Source organism: Elephas maximus, chromosome 5 (genome assembly GCF_024166365.1).
Source record: "Elephas maximus indicus isolate mEleMax1 chromosome 5, mEleMax1 primary haplotype, whole genome shotgun sequence".
Taxonomy (NCBI): Eukaryota; Metazoa; Chordata; class Mammalia; order Proboscidea; family Elephantidae; genus Elephas; species Elephas maximus.
This window is the reverse complement of record NC_064823.1, coordinates 28,602,239-28,627,460: the sequence shown is the minus strand read 5'-3', so window position 1 is coordinate 28,627,460 and position 25,222 is coordinate 28,602,239. Positions and strand designations below refer to the sequence as shown.

Sequence of the window (25,222 nt, the reverse complement as noted above, 5' to 3'; positions counted from 1 at the left end):
AGTCAGAATCGACTCAACGGCACTGGGTTTAAATCAAGGGATAGAGCAATGTTCTTAAGAGGTATTAAAGCCAAATAACTGAACACATTTGGATAGTATTAGAAATAATAAAATCAGGTCAAGGGTAGGGAAACCAGGCCGAGTACAACTACTTCACCAATATATTAACCTGTACGTTCAACATTTGCACATGTTGACATTGCTGGATGTATAGAAATCCCTTCCTGGATTGAGGAATGTGTTTGTTTTCCTTCAGACTTCTAAAATGATGGAGTGTGAATGTTAGGGCAGGAAGAAAGAGTCTTAGTTAGGTGGAATGGTGGCAATCCTTCATGACTGCATACCCTCTGGAGGGTGCTAAGCCAAATGGAGAAGGGGATGGGGTCTGCTTTCAGAGGAGGAGACTGATGTCTTGATTGCCTTGGGCCCTCTGAGTGAGGAAAATCGTTCTCAACAAGGTTACTATGTGCTGTGCCTTGTGCTGAGGAGTACATTATACATTTCATCCATTTTAGTACTCAGTTGCATGAGATGTCATGTTAAAGTTGAGGAACCTGAAGTTCAAAGAGATTGAGTAATTTGTTCCCGTACCTGGCAGAACCCTCTGATCCAGCACCGGAAGTACCGCACCTAAGGTTATACTTGCCACATCCTAGAAAAGCCAAGTCAGTGGGTATTTAAGGATATTTGGTGAAATGTTGCTCATCTGTTTATCCTTCCACAACTTGGCTCGTCTATGGACTCTTTTAGCATCTGGTTCTAAGCAGCTTAAGAAAATACTAGGATATCTTATCAGGAAACATTCATAGCTGAGTAGTAGAAAAGACCTCTCTGAACTCAGGTTTCATTGCTGACCACCTGGTCTTAGAAAAGCTCTTCTTGTTCAGCATTCCTTTGACAGGGACTGTTGGGTAGCTAAAAATCATCTCTGGGTAGCATGGGTGGGTGTTACAAGAAACAAGGCCACCTGAGTTCTCATCACACAGCCAGCATTTAAAGGTGACTTCCCAAGAACGCTGTCCTCAGGGGGAGGCACATCGTGCATGGAACTGCCTGAGGGTTGTGGCCCCTTGGAGTGAAGGAGTTATAGGCTGCCCAGGAGCTGGGGTCAGGGAGGTTGAGTCATGAAGGGCAGATCTTTTTGATAAGAAAAAGTTCACAATAGTCAGGCACTCACTCAGAAAGCCAAAGAGGAAATCTAGAGGGGGGAGACTTACCGTAAAGGTAGGTGATTATCAAACTCTACTTGATTTTGATACCACATTTTTTAGCTATTCAAATGGGATCTGATTCCTCATGGATCGTATTTAACATCAGTGAACTTGTACCACCACGCATTCGGTGCCTCAGGACGCACTGCAACAGGAGCAGATAGCACCTGTAGGAAGTGTCACCTCCAGAAGAATTGAACCTGAGTCTGATCAAGCCTCTGGATGTAACTGTCCATTTATGGAATAAGGGAAAACAGAACAAGTTACCACCATGAGGATGTGATCCACCTGCCCAGGACGGGGGAAATTCTACACACTGAATGACTCCCTTTCTCTCTCTTCTAGCCCTAGGAAACAACATGCTCTGCAAATGGAAACAGTGGAAATAAGTTTAAGTGAATTAATCTACTACTTCTAACAATCTCACTTCTTCCTTAGATGCAGGCCAGAAGACAGGTGAAAAGAAATGGCCTGTGGTGAACTGGGCCTTTCGGCGGAACCCCGGCACTTGCCAGGACAACGTGTGCAGGGCTCTACCATCCCCCGAGCCAGGGAAGCTCTTTGGGGTTTCACTCAAAGATGTTTGTCCCAGTGATGACCTGCCCACTCCTCTCCGGGTAGGTCTCCCTTTGGCCTTCTGTGGCCCCCTGAGCAGGGAGATTGAGGAAGAGAAAGCTCTGCAAGCCCATGTGTTCTCATCCAAATCTATTTCTAAGTGGAGAAAGCACTAGACAGCCCCTGGCTTTGGCTGAGAAGCTTTGTTACATTCTTTCAAAGAATACAAATTTGACTTAGTTATTGCAGAATCATAAGGTAGACACAGAGAAAAAGGTAATTTTTCCATTCCAGTAGTTTCAGAAAAGACCCACATATGTCTGCTCAGATAAGTCAGAACGTGCTCTGTGTTTGCCAGTCTCTGAAGCAGAGGTTCCACCTCCTTTCACATTCTCCTTTCAGCTCCTTCCTTGAACTTCTCGCTACTCTCAGCTTTCCCTTAGTCGCTTCTTCAGCTGAGACTACTCAATCTTACAACTCAAAATATTTCAGATGGTGTTTGATTTAATATTTCAGATGGCGTTTGATTTTATTTCAAGTGCATAAGCTTAAGACTACAAGACTCACCTTCTGGCATATACCAATATCTTAATCCTGATAGAATAAGTCAAACGAAAGCCACAAAGTTTAGCTTGTGTTGTCTCAAAGTAGTGTATTAAACCATCAGTGTTTACAGTTATTGAGTATCTAGTATCCCTCCAGGGGCTATACTAGTGCTTCACATGCTTGATGTAAAGAAAATCATCGTCTTAAGGGCATGCTGGGTACCACCCCAGACCCTGCAACTTTCACGGAAAATTTGGGGTCCTTATCATTATCATCAGAGAGCCCTGGAGTTGCAGTGGTTAAGAGCTGGGTTGCTAACCTAAAGGTTGGCAGTTGGATTCCACTGGCTGCTCCTTGGAAACCCTATGGGCAGTTCTACTCTGTGCTATAGGATTGTTGGGAGTTGGAATTGTCCCAGGACAACTGGTTTGTTTTGGTTTGTGATTATCATCATCCCCATTTCACAAAGGAGATAAACAAAAGCTTTAATATAGGTAAGTACTGTACTTTCCCCAAGGTCACACAGTGAATAGGTGGTAAAATACATTTCAATGCCACAGATTACCTGACTCCAACACCTATTATCTTTCTACACTGCAAGCAGAGGCCTAGCTGGGGGTAGGGGGAGTTGGGCAGGTAGGGTGCCTGTCCTGTGCTCTGACTGTGTGCCCTGGGCACCACTTGAGGAAGGGTGCCAGAACAGTTTCTACTGGCCACCACAGTTTCCATGGCCAGCTGGGAGAGATCATTGAGAGATTTAACACTAATTGCCCTAGGCACTGCTTTCCCTAGATAGGCCCCTGACTGCAAGCAAGAGATATAAAGATAGAGAAAAAGGAAATGAAAAAGTAAGAAACCAAACTAAACCATTGCTATCAAGTCAATTCTGACTCATTGCAACCCTACAGGACAGAGTAGAAGTGCCCCATAGAGTTTCCAAGGAGCGCGTGCTGGATTTGAACTGCCGACCTTTTGGTTAGCAGCAGTAGCACTTTACCACTACGCCACCGGCTTTTCCAGAAAGTGCTGAGAGGATTTATTTGGAGAAGGCTATCTGGAGGAGAAGGTTTTTGAGCCTGATTTTGAAAGAGGAGGGGAAATACAAGAAGTAGGAATGGGGGATACAGTTGCTTAAAAGGGGATAAGCAAATGGGGAAAGAATGGTGAGGTAGGACGGGGTGATGTAACAGAAGTCTTAAAGTAGACAGAGAAATTTGATTTAGAAGTGTAAATTAACTGAAAAAGAAAATCTGAATAAAACAAGTGTTTGAAGTGTTTCAGTGTAGAAATGTAGAGTGGACCAATGAATAGAAAACATATTTAGAGACACCTAAAGAATTTACTTGAGTCCTTCCAGCTTGAGCACCATACTCTCCTGTAGCCTAGCTCCGGATGCCAACAAGGACAAGCTTGTGCTGAGGCCTGTGTATGAAATTCTGCATGTTGTCTTTTCCATTCCTTCCCCCCAGGATATGCTTTTCTTTCTTAACCAAAAAGGGCCTCTGACAGAGGGCATCTTCAGAATATCGGCCAGTGTCAGAGCATGTGGAGCCCTCAAGCAGAAACTAAACTCAGGAGAGAAGGTGAATTGGGAGGATGAGTCAGTTTTGGTAGTAGCATCTGTTTTAAAGGTAAGGAAGGTTCTAGCATTATCTTCACACAGTGTAGCTGTATAGAAATATGATTGGCTTCCTTCTTCATGATTGGCAAAGAGCCATAGTAGGTATAATACAGTCAGAATTTGAAAATCTGAAAAACATTACAGAAAGGTAAGGAAACTGCCGTGGGTGTTAAAAGCACCTGTCTGTATGCCACGTGCAAAAAAATTAAATAAATAAAAATTTCAAAACACGCACTTACACACACAGAAGTATCCTACCTTTGAAGAGCTCCTCACCGGAAATGATGGCAAAGTTTTCAAAAGAAATTTCTTTTGAAACTTTTGAAAATAATGACAAAAATTTCCCATAGTAAGGAAATTTTTACCTTATGATGAGTCCAAAAATACTCAGTCCATGAGACTAGAGGGACCCCAGAGGTCACGGTCCCCAGATCCTCTGTTAGCCCAAGACTGAACCATTCTCCAAGCCAACTTCAGACAGGGATAGGACGGGATTATAGGACAGAAAATGATTCTGGTGAGGAGTGAGCTTCCTGGCCCAAGCAGACACATGAGACTATGTGGGCAGCTCCTGTCTGGAGGCAACGTGAGAAGGCAGAGGGGGACAGGAGCTCATTGAATACATACAGAAAATACAGGGTGCAGAGGAGAAGTGTGCTGTACTCATTAGGGGAAGAGCAACTAGGAGGACATAGCAACGTGTGTATAAGTTTTTGTATGAGAGACTGACTTGATTTGTAAACTTTCACTTAAACTAGAAGAAAATAAAATGCATAAATAAATGCTCAGTCAGGCCACCAACAGCTCCACTGGTTTTATCATCATTCCTTCCCGTTCTCTTAATGCCTTTCACTTTAAAAGTGCCATAGGAATGATGCTACCATTGGGCCTTCTTTCATCTTGACCACCTTCGGCATTCTTTGTTAATACATGTTGTGCTTAACCTGCCACGTGCTAACCTGCTCTTCTCAAATGCCTTGCTCTTCACATCCTTGGAGATGCCTCACATATTTTGAAAATAGAATCTACATCCAAGACCAACTTTAAGCAAAGTGTTGATCCCAGAACAGCCTCTGCAGGCCTGCTTCAGGGCTCTGGTCCCCAGCATGGTGGAGATGCAAGGAAGGCAGGGTAGAAACAGGGCCCAGGGCCTCCAACTCAGGCTGAGGCATAAAGGTCAAAAGTGCCTTGCCCTAGACATAAGTAAAGTAGAGTTTTCTGTATTCCCTTTCCAGTCAAGTGGCCAGGTGCCCATTTAATATTACTTCCCGAGTTTATTTACAATGAAATCTGTCTTGGTAAATGGGTCATCCTATATGCATCAGTAAATGGACGTTGCTTGCAAACCTGTGTCTTGGTCCATATGAAAATATATAGCAACAAATGTTCTATCACTAGTGTGTACCTGCTTTTCTATAACACCCTCCTGTCCACTAGCTTTTAACATGTAGGTTAGCATAAATTAGCCAGCCCCCAGATCAAAAGGCTGTGGCCCCTTACTGTGAGACTTCCACCAAGACAGTATGCAGAATTCTGCATGTACCAACAGCCTAAGCTGAATTTTTGCCCTATTGTTATTTTGTGAGTTCGGTGTTTGGTCTCCTTGGGATCCTTACAGGGCACTGGTAATGGAAGAAGGGACATGCTTCTGTTCAGGCAGTGCCCTGTTGGAAGGATGCAGAGGAAGCAAGGTCACCATTGCTCTAATGAGTGGAGGGTGGGAGGGACTTGGGGAACTGACTTTGTCCGTTTTCTTCACAGCTAAGTCCTCAGAACGCAAAGCAGAGCCTGACACACACAGGACCTCAGTAAATATAAGAAAGAGTGAATGATTTCCAGATTGTCATCATGATAGTTGCCCTGAGGCATTTCCTGTAGTAGCTACTATTAAGAGAAGTCTCCTGGCACAGTGGTTAAGAGCTAAGACGTGTTATGACTGCTAACCATAAAGATTGGCAGTTAGAATCCACCAGCTGCTCCTTGGAAACCCTGTGGATCAGTTCTTCTGTGTCCTATATGGTCACTATGAGTCAGAATGGACTCAAAGACAATGTTTTGTTGTTGTTGTTGTTGTGGGGGTGTTGGGTGAGTGTTCGACCTATTTATTTAGTGAGACCACTGGCAGAAAGATGTGACTTTGAAGCTAGCAAGGTGATCTGACGTTTTCCCCTTGTTATCACACTAAAATTAAGCTTAATAAATTTTAATAGGCCCAACTGTATGATATTAAGACAGATTTTCCAGGTCACCACTTAGGAAGCTGGCCTGTGGACGCCTGTGGCTCTAGTACTCAGAGGCCTGAAGTTTTGCTGTATCTAAATTTTGATCATTTCTTTCTGTTTTGGAACATTTTACTTCCCAAAGAAACTAAACCCCCAGAAAATATGATATCCTATCCCACCTTTCCAATTAAGGCAAGGAGCCCTGGTGGCACAATCATTAAGCACTCAGCTCCTAACGGAAAGGTCAGTGGTTTGAACCACCAGCCTCTCCTCGGGAGAAAAGGCCTGGCGATCTGCTCCCATAAAGATTACAGCCTAGGAAACCCTATGAGGCAGTTCTCTTCTGTCACATGGGGTCACTATGATGAGTCTGAATCCACTCGGGGGTGCACAGAAACAACAAGAACCCTTAAAGAGATGAAAAACAAAGCTTTTATGAGAGGAGGTTTTTCCAAAGAAGCACATGTATCTCAAGTCAGAAGACCTACTCCTGTTTTATGTGTGTGTGAGTGTGTGCCTGTATTTGTGTGTGTGGTGTTTGTTTCAGAACTTTTCTTGCCAGGAATTAAGAATCCCATGGCTGAAATAGATCATCAAAATGTGTATGTGTATCTCTTTTGAAGAAAATAATAGGATTTAGGGTGTTTATCACCAGGCCTTGTAGTTTGTACCAGTTGGCTAAACTGTACATAGGAAGATTTCAGAAGATAGAAAGGGGCTTTACCTTTATTCCCATCACAGCCCAGACTCTGCTTTTATGCCACTAGTTTTAGTTGGAGAAAATCCAAGTACCTGCTTATGGGTGTGCAAGTCAGCAAAGAGGTGGAGCCGAGGTCTGTGGATGTCACAGTGTGGGTGGCTATGAAGGAAGTGGGGACCAAACTGAATTTTTCAAGTAAATGTGATTTCTATCTTTTGTCTAATACATGTTTGCCCTAAGAATAATATTATTTTTCATCTATTTTAGGATTTTTTTAGAAACATCCAGGAAAGTGTATTTTCCTCTGGTCTGTATTGTCAATGGCTTACTGTTATTGATGAAGGGAATGAGGAGGAGAAAATAACTGGAATCCAGAGGTAATGATGCGGTCATTACCCAACTCTGTCCATGCCTCAAAAATACAACCAACACACTCTCAGGAAAAAATAGCTTCTATTGTAAAACTTTGCCTACTAAATAAGGACTACTGCCAAAGAGTTTCATGTGGTCACACCCATGGAGGCCAGTTTAAAAGTAGATGTCTACATTGCTGCTGTCACCAAGTTACTGTTTTTCTCCTCACCTTACTAATAGGGGTCCGTTGACCATTGTCACCTTCTGAATATTTGAAATTAATAGGAGATGAAATCCGTTAGTCCAAGAGAGGTGGTAGAGGCCAACTCTGACAGCGTTATTATTTAAATTTCTCAAATATTTAATTAACCAGAAAGTCTTGTTATGCTCAGGAAGTAAATTTAATGAAGCATTTCTGTATGCATTCATGCCTGCAACTCTGCTAGTCTCTCGGCACACAGAGGTGAAGAACCTAATCCCTCACCTCAAGAAACTCAGAGGCTGGTGGAGGAGAGAAGTAGATAAACTGAAGTGTCATCAGTGCTATAAAAGGGACACTCAGAGGTTCTGGGCGAACATGGTGGAGTGATAATTAGCTTCCTACAAGACTCAGAGAAAACAGAAGCTCAAATTGCAAAGTCAAGAAATGATCACAAAGAATTCCACGTCTATGCCCATGCAAGTAGAAATTTCTGGCAGGACTCATCATGAATGTTATGTGCAACATAGCAGAATAGGAAAAAAGTACTCAGTAACTCCATTTCCTAAGCTTTCCTTCTATGAAAAACCCTAGAATTCCAATAGTATGTACTATGTGTATATGGCTGTTGAGAACAATTCTTTTTTCGCGACTTGCAAATGTTATGAATTATCGCCTTCACAATACTTTTGGTGAACCCCCTTTTAGCAATAGAACATAGTATTGGCATTGAAGAGTTAGAAACTAAGGAACAGCATGAAAGTCACCAAAAAACAAGGCGATGGAACAAAATACCTCTATTTCTCTTATAGTTTAGAGAAGACCATTTGAGTACAGTGAGCACCAAGTCCTGTAGCTCTCTGTTGTGCATGTTACCAACTGCACTCCTGTTACCCTTTAGAGGAGACCGTTCGGTACATCAAGTATCACATCCCATAGCTTGTTGCTGCTGCTAGTATAAAACCTGTGTACTTCACACAACTTTAAGGGTGTATCATCAGTCCGTAGTACTCAGAGAAACAGCGCCCTGTTGCTGGTGCCGTATTGGTGACCATATTTTCTCCAAGTTGCAGCATCTTGGCATAAAAAAAAGAGTAAAACTCTGAATATGAACTGAGAAACAGTTTCAATGCATGAGTAGAAAAAAAAAAACCTATCAATCACAAATATTAGAACATTGAAAATTATACTCTTGTAAAGTCGTAGAAGAAAGTGGTACCATTGAGATTGATTTGGAATAAAATTGACCTTGGATGCTGCTGAGCAGAGCAGATCTCAGAACATACTTATATGTGTTTGTAGATAAGATTGGAACTTTTATCATCAGGCGGCATGTTTTTCATTGTTACCTTGGAAATAAAGGGAGTATTTTCAATGCAATTGCTGTTTAATTTCATCAGTAACTTTTGTGAGTGTTAATTGAGCACATTCTGGAATGTTATGGGGTTTGTACTAAATTTATATTAAATTCTACATTAATGAGATTAGTCCAAGTGAAACTCAGAAACCCTGTGGCATAGTGGCTGAGTGTCATAGCTGTTAACCAAAGGGTCGGCAGTTCGAATCCACCAGGTGCTCCTTGGAAACGCTATGAGGCGGTTCTGCTCTGTCTTATAGAGTCGATATGAGTTGGAATAGACTCGACAGCAACAGGTTTTGGTTTGTTTTTTTTGTTAAACACATGGTAGTGGTTTCTGGGAAATATTGCAGGCAGCATTTTTTATGACACAGAGTTCTACATTCTTTTACGTTTTTCATTGGGTTATGGACATTGTGGACAAAAAAAATGTCTTGTCTCTCTCCTTATTTACAAATTCTTAAATAACTTAAGAGTGTGTTTTTCTGTATTTCAAGGCTTTTAGACCAACTTCCAAAAGCCAATGTTGTTCTCCTACGATACCTTTTTGGGGCTTTACACAACATTGAACAACATTCTGCATCAAATCAGATGACTGCATATAATTTATCAGTCTGTATCGCCCCAAGCATCCTTTGGTCTTCTACTTCCTGCAGCCCAGGACTGGAAAATGAATTGACAAAAAAGGTAATCCTATTTCTCCTTTTTATGCCTTTGGGGCCCGAGGCCTCACTTCCAACTTGAAAATCAGGTTATTATCTAAAGGACCATTTTTTAAAAGTGTACACTTTAATCCTACTCTTCTGGGATGGCAGAGTCATTTATCTTATCATGGTGGAGTATAGGAAGGTGGATCGTTAAGTGGGAAATTGAGAGCAGCTGAGTCACTTCTTTCCCATTCAGGACACTAAATACAAGACTGACTGAACCATAAACCAAAACCCATTGCCATCAAGTGGATTCCGACTTAACAGCAACACTATAGAACAGAGTAGAACTGCCCCATAGGGTTTCCAAGGAGAGGCTGGTGAATTTGAAGCGCTGACGTTTCAGTTAGCAGCGTGCTGTTTACCCAGTGTGCCACCAGGGCTCTGACCAAACCATAGAGAGATAAAACAGTGGTGTGATATGATAGAAAAAACCTGGGCTTTGAAGTTAGACAAGCCAAGCTTCAACTCTCAACCTTACCATTGCTGGATGTGTAACCTTGGGCAAAGTCTCCAAGCCAGCCCCCTCATCTAAACATTGGTACTTCTGACAGCACCCAGCTCATCTAGGCATTCCTTGCAGTTGTGCCCATGCACATCCCAGGGGGCCAGGCAATATGAGCACCCTTGGTTCCACACACGCTAGACTTCTGCCAACACTGGCCCACTCAGAAATACTTGGCTGTCCTTTTATGTCTGCTATCGGGGTGAAGAAACTAGTAAAAGATTCCAGAACATCCTAAGGGAGCAGCAGGGTGCCTAATAAGATCACAATTTCCCCCTAGCACCCCCACAGAGCAAGCCTAAGGCAAGACAATGCTTGGGGAAGGACAGCAGTTAGACAGACAGACAGATTTTTCTACCCCACTGCCCAATTCCTTCACAGTCAGCCCACAGAGAAATTCCACTTCTCACGGTTAAGATACTTCTTCACTTAACAAGTGAATTTCATGAATTTTCATGTATCGGATGCTTTGTAAATTGAAAAACATCTTTACCCCCAACACCATATGTGGGTTATTTAAAAATTATCTGAATGTTAACTATGTAGCCATTGATATAAAAGTATTAACCATTAAGCCAGGGACACAAATTTCATGTTTATTTCACTGATTAAGTGCATTTTTAACGTCTTTGCCCAAACTACTCTTGAAAGTATCACAGTTTCTTAGAGAAAACTAGTTTATTTGCTTTCATATCAACTCTGAATTTGTCTCAGAATTCTTTCACATTTTGGTTAGATTCAGGGTGCCTATATGAAATGTGATTTATAACTTTGTCATATTAAAAAAAACAAAACATTTTTGCCATTTTGTGTTCCAGATTTCTCTTGTACAATTTGTTATCAAAAATTGCTTGAACATATTTGGAAAAGACATCACTTCCCTCTTGGAGGAAAGCTCAATGATCACAACAATGAGGTGTGATTGTTCAGAGAAGGCTTCAGGTACTGTGAATAATTTAATGGCTTTTCTAAGAGAGAGTGAGCCTGGTAGGAGTCGTGGGTGACGCCGAGACAGCAACTGCCCTGGAGCCCACAGCACGACCCAGGACAATGAAGCTGGGCCTCGGGGTCTTCTCACTGCTTCTCCAGAAGGGTGGCTCATGGATAGGGGGAGAGAGCACGCTGTTGTGAGATCAGAGAAAAGACCAAGTCCACGATGTCAAGAAGTTGCTAGTGCAGCTTGTAACAGCATCAGGACAGAGCATGGTAGGATACAGTGGTTTGGAGACTTTTTCAAACAAAACTTTAAATGGAACCCTGATATATCTAACAGATGCGCTCTGGTTGAAACCAAAGTGAGGGGCCAAGAGCACTGCCTGTTTTATTTCTCCCCCTCTTCTTGCTCCGTGTCCCTGAGGTACCTCAGGGATCCAGTGCTCTTTGAAACAGTTTGAAAAGAACCATCATCATTGAGAAGAAAGGACTTGATGTCAAACAGCCTTTTCAGAGTGTGAACCCCTGCCCCACTGTTAGCAGTTCTGTCATCTGTGGCCAGTTTTTCCATCTCAGCCTCAAATTCTTAATCTCTAAAATTCAGATAAAAATGGTATCTAAATCTTAGGATATTTGTGAGGATTAAATAAGATAATGATGTCAAGTAAATTTGTAAAAAAGACAACAGTGGGCTAGTAGAGATTTCTCTGAGGCCGGACTCAGTAGCTAGTATTATTTGAGTTGAGCTAATCATAGCTAAGGGGCCCCTGGGTGGTGCAAAGAATTAAGTGCCCTGCTACTAACCGAAAAGTTGGCAGTTCAAACCTGCTCAGAGATGCCTTGGAAGAAAGACCTAGCGATCTCCTTCCAAAAGGTCACCGTCATGAAAACCCTATGGAGCACAGTTGTTTTCTGCAACACATGGGGTCGCCGTGAGTCAGAATTGTCTCAATAACACCTGGACATCATAGCTAACTGCCAACAGCCCATTTTACAAGGTGGATTTTAGATTCAGAACCAGTATCATGTATCATGTGTCCCTTCATATTTTTGCTATTTTTTGGTTGTACGTTATTTATCTCAGCGCTTTGAGGAAATCTTTAAGAAAATCCATTTTATCAGGGACTGAGATGAGTCTAGTATCTGAGAATATGTTTATGCCAAGACAACTTTTTTTTTTTTCATTCAGAAGTAACAACGGAGCAGCCTCTTGAATCCAAGCCGATAAGAGTTACAGTGATTTATAGAAAGTCACAACTGCGGGATTCTGCCCAGGCCCCTTCTGACGTGGACCAACCACCTGTCACCATTTTCTGAGTCCCTAAAGATTAGAACATCCGTAATCCTACTGGACTCTTGCATATCACTCCTATCTATAAGACACCACTGAGAGCTGTTGTGTTTTCCAAAATGTTTGTGGGGCTTTGCTGAATTTGTATTTTATGGGATTTTTTTCTAAAATGTAAAGTTGTACAACTAATGAGGACAGAAAAAAACCTCAGGATAATGATTATCTCTGTGAAAGAAGGAAGGGGATGGGATAGGAAAAAAGAAATTTCAAGCATATGTGTCTTATTTTATATCTTAAAAGAAAGATTTAAAAATGCTAATATTTTTCATATGCTTCACATCATTTTTAAAAATATTGTGATTCTGGAGAAAATTTACATAGGAATTAGGTCCTCATTTAACAATGTCTATACAAAAAAAAAAAAATTTTTTTATACATATTATTCAATGACATTGGCTATACTTCTCAGAATGTGTCAGCATTCTCATTATTTCCGTTTTGGTTGTTGTGTTTCCAGTAATCTAGCTCCTTGACCCTCCTTACCTTCTCATCCTTGGTCTAGAGTAAATATTAACTGTTAGGTTTCATTTAGGTGGTTGGTTAGAGTAGCACAATATTCACTGGCGACATTATTTATTGCTATGATCCACTCAGTCTTTGGCTGCTAGGTGACCTCTGGGAATAGTTTGAGTTCCAAGTTTAAAAGGCATCCCAAGGCAATAGTCTCAGGGTTCCTCTAGTCTCTACCAGTCCAGTAGGTCTGATCATTTTCTAGGAATTTGAGTTTTGTTCCTCTTTTTTTTTTTTTTTCATTCTGTCTGGAACCATCTATTGTGTCCCCGATCAAAATGGTTGATAGTGGTAGCGGGCACCATCTAGTTCTTCTGGTCTTATGGTAGCAAAGGCTGTGGTTTGTGTGGGACATAGGTCCTATGGATTAATTTCCTTCTTGAGTCTTTGGTTTCTTTCACTCTCCTTTGCTCCAGACCGGAAGAGATCAGGAGTTGTATCTTAGCTGGCCGCTCACAAGGTTTTAAGGCCCCAAATGCTACTCACCAACCTCGGATGTAGAACATTATCTTTATGAGCTGTGTCCTACCAAGTGGCTAGGTTGTCCCCTGAGATTATGATCCTAAGCCCTCAAATGGCTTCACATCGTGTTTTAATAAATAAAAAGTTTAGATAGTTTTTATTACATAAATATCCACAACATACCTATGTTTGCATACGTAAGTAAATAAAGTATGATTGAATATACCAAGGGCTGCCAAAAGAACAAACAAATCTGTCTTGGAAGAAATACAGCCAGAATGCTCCTTAGAAGCAAGGATGGTGAGACTTGGTCTTTGGACTTGTTATCAGGAGGGATCAGTCCCTGGAGAAGGGATGGATTGACACAGTGGCCACAACAATGGACTCAAGCATAACAACGATTGTGACGATAGTGCAGACAGGGCAGTGTTTTCTTCTGTTGTGCATAGTGTAACAACAACAAAGTATTATTCAATGAATCAGTAACCTATACAAATTTTTATAATTCTGCAGCTTTTCTTTTAAACCTTAACATGTTTTCTCCATATTGATATATGTAGAACTAATTCACTCAGTCTAGTTGTTTTATGGAGTCCCTGAGTGGTAAAAATAGCTACCATGCTTGGCTGCTACCTGAAAGGTTTGGAAGTTTGAGTCTATCCAAAGGTGCCTCAGAAGAAAGGCATGCTGTCTACTTCTGAAAAGTCAACGATTGAAATCCCTGAAAAGTCAATGATTGAAATCCCTGTTACGCCTTGTTCTACTCTGAAGTACATGGGTTTGCCAAGATTCAGAGTCAACTCAATGCTAACTTTTCTCTTTTTTTTTTTTTTTTGAGTTTCTATATAGTTGCTAAAGAGTCCTAGTGGTATACTGGTTAAGTATTTGGTGGTAGCCCAAGGGGAAGTGGGTTGAATCCATCAGCCACTCCACGGGAGAAAGATGTGGCTCACTTATGGCTAATGTATCTCCCTTTTTTATTTTTTTGTATGTGTACAACTGGTTTATTGAAAAGCCTGATTCACTGGGGTACAACTATGGAATTGCTTTATTTATTTATTTTTTTCTAATCACTGCCTTTGACTGTGCTGAATCTCCCTTTCTAGTCCCTTAATGATATGCAGGACGGATCTCACAGCTGATTACTTCCACATATTAAACAGTCCAGTTCAGTTCTGTCCACTTATCCCAGTTTAAGTTAGCAGTCTCATGCCCTTCCTCTCTGTCAGCTCAGCCCAATCGTAACTGGAGGAACTTGGATTTAGGAGGGAGCCTCGTCTGCTCTTTTGCTTTTCCTCATCCACTTATGGGTCTTCATCTCTCCTCCAATGTAGTGGATTGGGGTGGGGTGGGGGTCATGAAAGCCTTTGGAATCTTCTCTTTACTGACATGAGCTGCGCTTTGATTCCCTGAGTTGGCAGGCACCTTTATGTTGGGGGATATAGGTGAATTCTTTGTGAAATGAATGAAAAACTCTGACTTGACCTCTCCTGACCCACCTCCCCATTCCCATCCTTGGTAGTTCAAGCCGCATTCTCTTTCTTTTTCTTAAATTAGTTTTTATGGTTCTTTAAGTGAAAGTTTACCAATCAGGTCAGTCTCTCATATAAAAATGTATATACACCTTGCTATACACTCCTACCTGCTCTCCCTCTAATGAGATAGCACAATTCTTCGCTCCACTCTCTCTTCTTGTGTCCATTTGGGTAGCTTCTGGCCCCCTCTGCCTTATCATCTCCCCTCCAGACAAGAGATGCCAACATAGTCTCATGTGTCTACTTGATCCAAGAAGCTCGTTCTTCACCACTATCATTTTCCATCCCATACTCCAGTCCCATCCCTGTCTGAAGAGTTCACTTTGGGAATGGTTCCTGTCTTGGGCTAACAGAAGGTCTAGGAACCATGGCCTTCTAGTCCCAGTCTGACTCTGGTCTTTTTCTGAGAATTTGGGGTCTGCATCCCACTGCTCTCCTGCTCCCTCAGGGGTTCTCTGTTCTGTTCCCTGTCAAGGCAGTCATCGGTTGTGGCTGGGTACCATCTAGTTCTGCTCTCAGGCTGATGTAAAAACCAAAGCCAAACCCAGTGCCGTCGAGTCGATTCTGACTCATGGCGACGCTATAGGACAGAGTAGAACTGCCCCATAGAGTTTCCAAGGAGTGCCTGGCAGACTGGAACTGCTGACTCTTTGGTTAGCAGCTGTAGTGCTTAACCACTATGCTACCAGGCTGATGTAGTCTCTGGTTTATGTGGTCCTTTCTGTCTCTTAGGCTGATCATTACCTTGTGTCTTTGGTGTTCTTCATTCCTCCTTGTTCCCGGTGGGTTGAGACCAATTGATGCATCTTAGATGGCCACTTGCTAGCGTTTAAGACCTCAAACACAACTCTCCAAAATGGGATGCAGAATGTTTTCTTAATAGGTTTTATTATGCCAATTGGTTTAGATATCCCCTGAAACCATGGTCTGCAAACCCTCACCCCTGCTACTCTGGCCTTTGAAGCGTTCAGTTTATTCTGTATTGTGTATTATCTTTCCCTTCACCTAAAATAAAGCATATCTACTACATAATTAGTGAAAACCCCTCTACCTCCCTTCCTCCCCCCCGACCATCAAAGAATATTTTCTTCTGTGTTTAAACTATTTCCCCAGTTCTTATGATAGTGCTCTTATACACTGTTTGTCCTTTTGCAACTAATTTCACTCAGCATAATGTCTTCTAGATTTCTCCATGTTATGAAACGTTTCATGGATTCATCATTGTTCTTTATCGATGCGTAGTATTCCATTGTGTGAATATACCATAATTTATTTGTCCATTCATCTGCTGATGAGCACCTTGGTTGCTTGCAACTTTTTGCTATTGTAAACAGTGCTGCAATGAACATGAGTGTACATATATCTGTTCGAGCAAAGGCTCTTATTTCTCTAGGATATATTCCAAGGAGTGGGATTGCTGGATCATATGGTAGTTCAATCTCTAGTTTTTTAAGTGCCAAATCCATTTCCAAAGTGTTGGTACGATTTTACATTCCCACCTGCAATGTATCAGTGTTCCAGTCTCTCCACAACCTCTCCAGCATTTATTAGTATGTCTTTTTTGGATCAATGCCAGCTTTGTTGAAGTGAGACGGAATCTCGCTGTAGTTTTGATTTGCATTTCTCTAATGGCTAATGATCGTGAGCCTTTCCTCATGTATCTGATAGCAGCCTTAATCTCTTCTTTAGTGAAGTGCCTGTTCATAGCCTTTGCCCATTTTTTCATATGGTTATTTGTCTATTTGTGGTTGAGTTTTAGCAGAATCATGTAGGTTTTAGCAGGCACAGATCGGAAATGTCATAGCTAAAAACTTTTTCCCAGTCTCTAGGTAGTCTTTTTGCTCTTTTGGTGAAGTCTTTGGATGAGCATAGGTGTTTGATTTTTAGGAACTCCCAGTTATCTGGTTTTTCTTCTGCATTTTTATTCTTGTTTTGTATACTGTTTCTACCAGGTATTAGGGCTCCTAACGTTGTCCCTATTTTTTCTTCCATGATCATTATCATTTTAGATTTTATGTTTAGGTATTTGATCCATTTTGAGTATATTTTTGTGCATGGTGTGAGGTATGGGTCTTGTTCCATTCTTTTGCACATGGATATCCAGTTATGCCAGCACCATTTGTTAAAAAGACTGTCTTTTCCCGAATTAACTGACTTTGGGCCTTTGTCAAATATCATTTGCTCATATGTGGATAGATTTATGTCTGGATTCTCAACTCTGTTCCATTGGTCTATGTATCTGTTGTTATACCAGTAGCAGGTGTTTTGACTACTGTGGTGGTATAATAGCTTCTAAAATCAGGCCTCCCACATTGTTCTTCTTTTTCAGTAATGCTTTACTTATCTGGGGTCTCTTGCCGTTCCATGTGAAGTTGGTGATTTGTTTCTCCATCTCATTAAAAAATGTCATTGGAATTTGGATGAGAATTGCATTGTATCTATAGATGGCTTTTGGTATAATAGACATTTTTACAATGTTAAATCTTCCTATCCCTGAGCAAGGTATGTTTTCCTGCTTACGTAGATCTCTTTTGGTTTCTTGCAGTAGTGTCTAGAAGTTTTCTTTGTATAAGTCCTTTGCATCTCTGGCAAGGTTTTTTCCTAAGTATTTTATCTTCTTGGGGGCTACTGTAAATGGTATTGATTTGGTGATTTCCTCTTCGATGTTCTTTTTGTTGGTGTAGTGGAATCCAACTGATTCTTGTATGTTTACCTTGTATCCTGATACTCTGCCGAGCTCTTCTATTAGTTTCAGTGTTTTTTTTTGAGGACTCTAGGGTTTTCTGTGTATAAGATCATATCTTCTGCAAATAGAGATACTTTTTCTTCTGCTTTACCAATCTGGATGCCATTTATTTCTTTATTTAGCCTAATTACTCTGGCTAGACCGTCCAGCACAATGTTGAATAAGATTGGGGATAAGAGGCATCCTTGTCTGGTTCCTGCTCTCATGGGAAATGCTTTCAGAATCTCTCCATATAGGATGATGTTGGCTATTGGCTTTGTATAAATGCTCTTTATTATGTTGAGGAATTTCCCTTCTATTCTTATTTTGCTGAGAGTTTTTATCATGAATGGGTATTGGAGTTTGTCAAATGCATTTTCTGCATCAGTGGAGAAAATCATGTGGTTCTTGTCTTTTTATTTTATTTATATGGTAAAAAGAAAAAAGAAAAAAAATTTTTTTTCCTTTGGATTACATTAATTGTTTTTCTAATGTTGAACCATCCCTGCATAAACACCCCTGAATTCGTGGTATAAATCCCACTTTGTCATGGTGAATTTTTTTTTTTTTGATATATTGTTGAATTCTGTTGGCTAGAATTTTGATGAGGATTTTTGCATCTAAGTTCATAAGGCTTATAGTTCTGTAATCTTCTTTTCTTGTGGTGTCTTTACCTGGTTTTGGCATCAGGGATATGCTGGCTTCATAGAATGAGTTTGGGTGTATTCCGTCCGTTTCTATGCTGTGAAATACATTTAGCACTAGTGGTGTTAACTCTTCTCTGAAATTCTGGTAGAACTCTATAGTGAAGCCATCGGGGACAGGTTGTTTTTTCTGTGTGTGTGTGTGAGTTTTTTGATTACCTTTTCAATCTCTTTTTTTGTTATGCGTCTATTTAGTTGTTCTAGCTCTGTTTGTGTTAGCTTATGTAGGTAGTGTGTTTCTAGGAATTCATCCATTAATTCCAGGTTTTTAAATTTGTTAGAATACAATTTTTTGTAGTAATCTGATATGATTATTTTAATTTCAGTTGGGTCTGTTGTAATATCGCCTATCTCATTTCTTATTTGGGTTATTTCTTTCCTTTCCTGTTTTTCTTTTGTCAGTCTGGCCAATGGTTTATCAATTTTGTTAATTTTTTCAAAGAATCAGCTTTTGGTCTTGTTAACTCTTTCAATTGTTTTTCTCTTCTCTACTTCATTTAACTCTGCTTTAATTTTTAGTATTTGTTTTCTTCTGGTGCCTGACTGTTTCTTTTGTTCCTCTCTTTCTATTTGTTCAAGTTGTAGGGACAGTTCTTTGATTTTGGTCCTTCTTTATATATGTGTGCATTTATTGCTATAAATTGACCTCTGAGCACTGCTTTCACTGTGTCCCAAAGGTTCTGACTGGAAGTGTTTTCATTCTCATCGGATTCTATGAACTTCTTTGTTCCCACCTGAATGTCTTCTATAACCCAGTCTCTTTTGAACAGAGTATTGTTCAGTGTCCAAGTATTTGATTTCTTTTCCCTGTGTTTTCTCTTCTTGATTTCTACTTTTATGGCCTTATGGTCAGAGAAGATGCTTTGTAATATATCTTTTGGATTCTGCAAAGGCTTTCTTTATGAACTAATATGTGATCTATTCTGGAGAATATTCCATGTGCGCTAGAAAAGAAAGTATACTTTGGAGCTGATGGGTGAAGTGTTCTGTATGTGTCTATGAGGTCACGTTGGTTGATTGTGCCATTTAGATCTTTCATGTCTTTATTGAGCTTCTTACTGGATGTCCTGTCCTTCACCAAAAGTGGTGTGTTGAAGTCTCCTACTATAATTGTGGAGCTGTCTATCTCACTTTTCGATGCCGTTAGTGTTTGTTTTATGTATCTTGCAGCCCTGTCATTGGGTGCATAAATATTTAATATGGTTATATCCTCCTGGTAAATTGTCCCTTTAATCCTTATATAGAGTCCTTCTTTATCCTTTGTGGTGGATTGAACTTTAAAGTCTATTTTGTCAAGAGTTAATATTGCCATTCCAACTTGTTATAGATTGTTGTTTTCTTGATATATTTTTTTCCATCCTTTGAGTTTTAGTTTGTTTTTGTCTCTAAGTCTAAGGTGTGTCTCTTGTAGGCAGGATATAGCTGGAATATGTTTTTTTAATCCAATTCGTACTCTCTTTCTCTTTCTTGGTGCATTTAATCCATTTACTTTCAGTGTAAGTATACATAGGTATGAGTTCAGTGCTGTCATTTTGATACCTTTTTTGTGTGCATTGCTGACAATTTCATTTTCCACTGACCTTTCTGTGCTGAGAAGTTTTTCTTTGTAAATTGTAGTTGAATTTGTTTTTCATTGTAGTTGAATTTGTTTTTAGCGAGTCTTTAAGTTTATCCTGGTTTTTTTTTTGAAGCATGGGATTGTTAGTCTTCTTTGTGGTTACCTTAATATTTATCCCTATTTTTCTAAGTAGAAACCTAACTTGTATCTCTGTATATCACCTTGATTTCCTCTCCATATGGAAGATGTATGCCTCCTGTATTTAGTCCCTCTTTTTTGATTATTGTCATCTTTTACATAATGACATCAGTGATTCCGTGTTTTGAGCATTTTTTTTAATCTTATTTTATTTTTGTGATTTCCCTATCTGGGTTAATATCAGGATGCCTTGTTCTGTGTCCTTGTGTTGTGCTGATTTCTGATATTATTGATTTTCTGACCAAAGAATTTCTTCAGTAATTCGTGTAGCTTTGGATTGGTTTTTGCAAATTCTCTAAGCTTGTGTTTATGTGTAAATGACTTAATTTCACCTTCATATTTGAGAGAGAGTTTTGCTGGATGTATGATTCTTGGTTAGCAATTTTTCTCCTTCAATGTTGTCTTTATGTAATCCCATTGCCTTCTTGCCTGCATGGTTTCTGCTGAGTAGTCCGAACTTATTCTTCTCCTTTGTAGGTGAATTTTTGTTTACCCCTGGCTGCTTTTAAATTTTTCTCCTTATCTTTGGTTTTGTCATGTTTGATGAAAATATATCTTGGTGATTTTCTTTTGTGATCTATCTTGCATTGGGTTCGATGAGCGTCTTGGATACATATCCTTCCATCTTTCATGATGTCAGGGAAGTTTTATGCCAACAGATCTTCAAAAATTCTCTCTGTACTTTCTGTTATCCCTCCCTGCTCTGGAATTCCATTGATACGCAAGTTATTTTTCTTGATACATTCCCACACGTTTCTTAGGGTTTCGTTTTTTTAAATTCTTTTCTCTGATTTTTCCTCAAATATATTGGTGCCAATTGCCTTATCCTCCATCTCCCCAATTCTGCATTCCAATTCCTCAATCCTACTCCTCTGACTTCGTATTGAGTTGTCTAGTTCTGTAATTTTGTTGCTAATCTTTTGAATTTCTGAGTGCTGTCTCTCTATGGATACTTGCAGCTTATTAAATTTTTCATTGTGTTCTTGAATCATCTTTTTAATTCTTTCAACTGGTTTTTTTCTGTGTTCCTTGCCTTTTTCCATACATTGCCTGATTTCATTTCTGATGTTGTCCCTGATGTCTTGAAGCGTTCTGTATAGTAATCTTTTCTTTTCTACATCTGGCAATTCCAGGAATATATCTTCATCTGGGAGAGATCTTGATTCTCTCTTTTGGGGCATTGTAGAAGCAATCATGGTCTGCTTCTTCGTGTGATTTGATATCGACTGCAGTCTCTGAACCGTCTATAAGTTATTGTAATAATTTATTTTATATTTGCTCACTGAGTCCTGTCTTCTTGTTTTGTTTTGTTTCAATATACGCACATGGGCTTCTAGAGTGCACTAACTTGATTACTGGAGCCTTTGAAGCACTAATGTCCTATTACCAGATGGTTAGAACTGTTACCAGGTATATGAGAATATAAGTCCATTCACTATTCTTGAGTAGAATCAGCTCAGGTGTCCTGATGGTCAGTCACCTCATGTGTGGTGTAGGTTCTCACCTACTATCTTAGAGGAGTAGTGGTGATAGTTGTATGCGCTAGTTTCTGGTAGAGGCAGGGGTCACACTCTGAGGAGGTCAGGGTTCTGACAGCCTTCCTGTAAGTGCCAGTGAGGAAGCAGTGTTCCCTTCTCTAGAGCGCCTTGGTGGGTGGGCTCTGCATCTGTACCTTAGGCACCCAGTGCTTATACCTGTAAAGACTGGTAGTTACCATTATCCTCAGAATCCTTTCATGGGTGGCTAGGTGGTGTGGATGGAGCCTCAGCCCTCAGGTCCCTGCTCTGGGTAGGTGAGGGCTCTGTTTAATAGGTAGAGTGGTATCAGACCTCCAAAACCTGCCTCTCCACTGCTCAGCTGAAACAATTATAGTCAGACCTTTAGCAGATTTGCTTTTGCATTATAAAGGTCACCTGGTTCCATGTAGGGGTGAAAGCCAAAGTCTTTGGATCTCTTATGTCTGGACTGGAGCTGCTTCTGCTTTGATCTTCTGGTTTAAGGGAGTCAGGAAATTATTTTTCCCCTGATTGTTAATTTGCTCCTTTTCCAAGGCCGGAAAAATGGATCAGACAAAAGCAGGTCACTACTATCTCAGGCCCAGGGAATTCAAATGTTATGAAGCTAGCTGGGGCAAGGAGTGGAGGGATCAGAGAGGTAGGAGATAGTAGTGTGGTAAAATAGACAAAATCACTTACCTTGTGTCCAGAACACTGTTTTATCTGAGGTTAGAGAGGTGTGTGTAGCCTGTGTGTTCTGGGTGGGTCCCCTGTCGAGATTGCCCCAGGGCTTTAGGGCTGTATCCCATGCTTGCCTCGTCTCAGGAAACTACCATCAGCCCCACCACATTTGCACCAAAGAGCGGCACCAAGGAATCGGAGTTGTGACGCTGTGTGGGCTTGGCAACTAGTCGCTGCTTCTTAGTGGTCTCTCACTTCCCTTGTCACTCAGGTTGGTGTGTAGCCTCTGTGCGCTGGCTGGGTCCCCGCCCACATTGCCCCAGGGGGTTAAGGTTGCATCCTGTGCTTGCCATGTCTCAGGAATCTACCATCAGGCCCACCGCATTAACGCCAAAGAACAGCTCCAAGGTTTCAGAGCTGGGATTCTGCACAGGCTTGGTAACTAGTTGCTGCTTCTGTGTTGTCTCTTGCTCCCCTGTTACTCAGGTCGATTCCTTAGCTCTATGTTTGTTGATCAGGGTTTGTAGATTGTCATATATGTTATGGATTCATTTTTTTTTTAGGTGTTTGTTGCAAGAGGGTTCAGTGGCAGCTTTTGACTATTCAGCCATCTTGGCCCGGCTCGTACCGGCAGCATATAGTTTTTTTTTTTTTAAATCCAAGCTGAAAATTTCTGACTTTAATCAAGGAATTTAACATATCTACATTTATTATCACCAATAATATATTTGAATTTATATTGAGCATCTTATTTCGCATTTTTATTTTATCAGAGATTTTAGTTTCTTTTTTCCTAATTTTTTTGATTGATAAACTATGGGTTACAATTCTGTTTTATTAGTGTTTTCCCTGTAATTTTTTACTTACAGATATTAAAATTTCTCAGCCCTTATCTTTTTGAATAATGCTGCTTCAACTTTCTATTATCTTTTTCAGAGTCCTATTAAAATTCTACTTAAAAAATTAGTTCTCAAACTTCCATATCTATTAAAAAAGAAAAATATCTATTAGCTACTTAAAATTTTTTTTATCTCCGTATTTTATTATGGACAAAAATTCTCTTCCCATTCTCTCTTTTCTTTACCGTTGTCAATTTCAGAGTTTATCCTTTAAGTTTTGTGTGTGTGTGTTTTAATACTTACACATTTTCTAGGATTAGTAATTGATTCCTCTTTCTGTTCATATCATTTTCCATTTTTTCCGTAGAAATCATTCTTTCCTCTCTGTGAACCTTAAACATACTTATTTTAAAGTCATTTTAAGATTGCACAATTGTTTTCATTTTTTACGGAGTAAATTTGTCTCCTGGCTGGTTATTTCTTTGGCTGTCTGTCTTTCTTCAGATCTCTTGTATATATTGTTATTTTAGTTTGCTGGCTCATATTGAAGAGATTTTTTTTAAGTTCTTCTCAGCCCTTACCATTCTTATCTAATGGGTTTTGAGTCACGCCCATCTGATACCCTGAAGCTGCTAATACAAAGAAAGGTTTATATCAGTAGCACTTGTCAAGCTTTCATTCAGCATGAATACTGGCAATATCGCAGATTGATTCACAGTACTTTAAGGCTATGTCTGCTTCCCAACTTCTAAAAGGCTCCCTGGGCAGTGTTTTGTTCTTTTCGGATTCCCTTCATGGAGTAGGATGGAGACTTACACTAGTCTTGGTTTTTAGCATTGAGCTGGCTCTTTCCCTTGACTCTGCTGGGCCCCTGTTATCCACAGGCATTGGTTCCAGGCTGCCTCTGCCTGTTCCTAAACTCAGGGCAGTCAGGCCCATGGACTCAGCCCTTCTCACCACTTTGTGTTTCTGCTGTTTCCGATCCGAGCAGGTGCTCATCAGTTTTCTATACAGCTCTATCTTCTTTGCTCCACTTGTTGGTCACCAAAGACAATAAATTAACAAATGAGGATACTCCATGCATTTCCTAGCAATCATTCAAAGCTCTCTTCCCTTACTCTCAATCTGCCACTCTTCCAATTATATATTCCATTGATGTTCAGTTCATGGGGTCTCCCACTTGAAAGTCTGTTTTGCTTTCTTGACTAAATATTTGTAGTGATGATAAATAAAGTATAAAAATAAAGAGTTAAAAAGATACTCTCAAGTATTGACAACATCATTGTTGTTTAGCTTCCAACAAGTCATCCCTTGATTCATGGTGACATCATGTAAAACGGAACAAAATTCTACCCGGTCCTTTGTCACCCCCAGAATCGGACTGCTATTATCCACAGGGTTTTCACTGGCTGATTTTCAGAAGTAGGTCACCAAGCCTTTTTTCCTAGTCTGTCCTAGTCTGGAAGCTCTGTTGAAATCTCTTTAGCATCATAGCAACAGAGAAGCCTTCACTGACAGACAGGTGGTGGCTGAGATGCATTGGTCAGGAACTGAACCCAGGTGTCCAGCATGGAAGGTGGGAATTCTACCACTGAACTTACTTCCATTAAAGACTTGAGCTCACACTGACCCTTCTTATGCTCTTCTTTCTAGACTTCTTTGGTAGAAGAGTCTATTTTAATTCTGCTGCTTATGCCCTGGCACATGGGATGGCTCCATTATGTCCCTTGGCCCTAGTATTGCCAGATTAAATAGTGCATGCCCAGTTAAATTTAAATTTCAGATAAATAATGAATAAATATTTCATATATTTACATCCTAGATATTGCATGAGACCTGCTTATTCTAAAAAAGTATTTGTTGTTTATCTGAAGTTTGAAGTTAGCATTATTTCAGGCTTCTTTGTATCTCTAAGCATGTTAAACACAGGATTAGAAAGATAGTTAAGTTTCTTTTCATTATGAAATTCATGCTACTTGCTACAGCCAACAAATAGGGTTAACCATCTCTTTAAAAATGCCAGTAAAGACAGGGATTGGACTGGACTATAACGTGGAAGATGATACTGGTGAGGAGTGAGCTTCTTGGCTCAAGTAGATACATAATACTATGTGGGCAACTCCTATATGGAGGAGAGATGAGAAGGCAGAGGGGGACAGAATCTGGCTGAATGGACACAGGAATACAAGGTAGAGAGGAGTGTGCTATTCATTAGGGGGAGAGCACCTGGGAGCATATAGCAAGGTGTGTATA

At 40.3% G+C, this 25,222-nt stretch overlaps 2 protein-coding genes across 3 annotated transcripts in view; both read left to right on the top strand.

The window, feature by feature from the left end:
* Nucleotides 1–12,560, top strand: part of LOC126076817 (rho GTPase-activating protein 20-like) — a 55,071-nt gene extending 42,511 nt beyond the window's left edge. The window contains exons 8-12 of one of the 2 annotated variants that reach the window (XM_049885437.1): nucleotides 1,650–1,828; nucleotides 7,123–7,232; nucleotides 9,263–9,452; nucleotides 10,796–10,919; nucleotides 12,100–12,560. In XM_049885437.1, the coding sequence (XP_049741394.1) occupies nucleotides 1,650–1,828; nucleotides 7,123–7,232; nucleotides 9,263–9,452; nucleotides 10,796–10,919; nucleotides 12,100–12,227 (731 nt within the window). In that variant the 3' untranslated portion in view covers nucleotides 12,228–12,560. The remainder of the gene's footprint in view (nucleotides 1–1,649; nucleotides 1,829–7,122; nucleotides 7,233–9,262; nucleotides 9,453–10,795; nucleotides 10,920–12,099) is intronic. The other variant, XM_049885436.1, reaches the window with a different exon arrangement.
* The window catches only part of LOC126077506 (mitotic spindle assembly checkpoint protein MAD2A-like), a 214,769-nt gene that overhangs the window by 151,869 nt on the left and 37,678 nt on the right, over nucleotides 1–25,222 (top strand). The window lies entirely within an intron of this gene.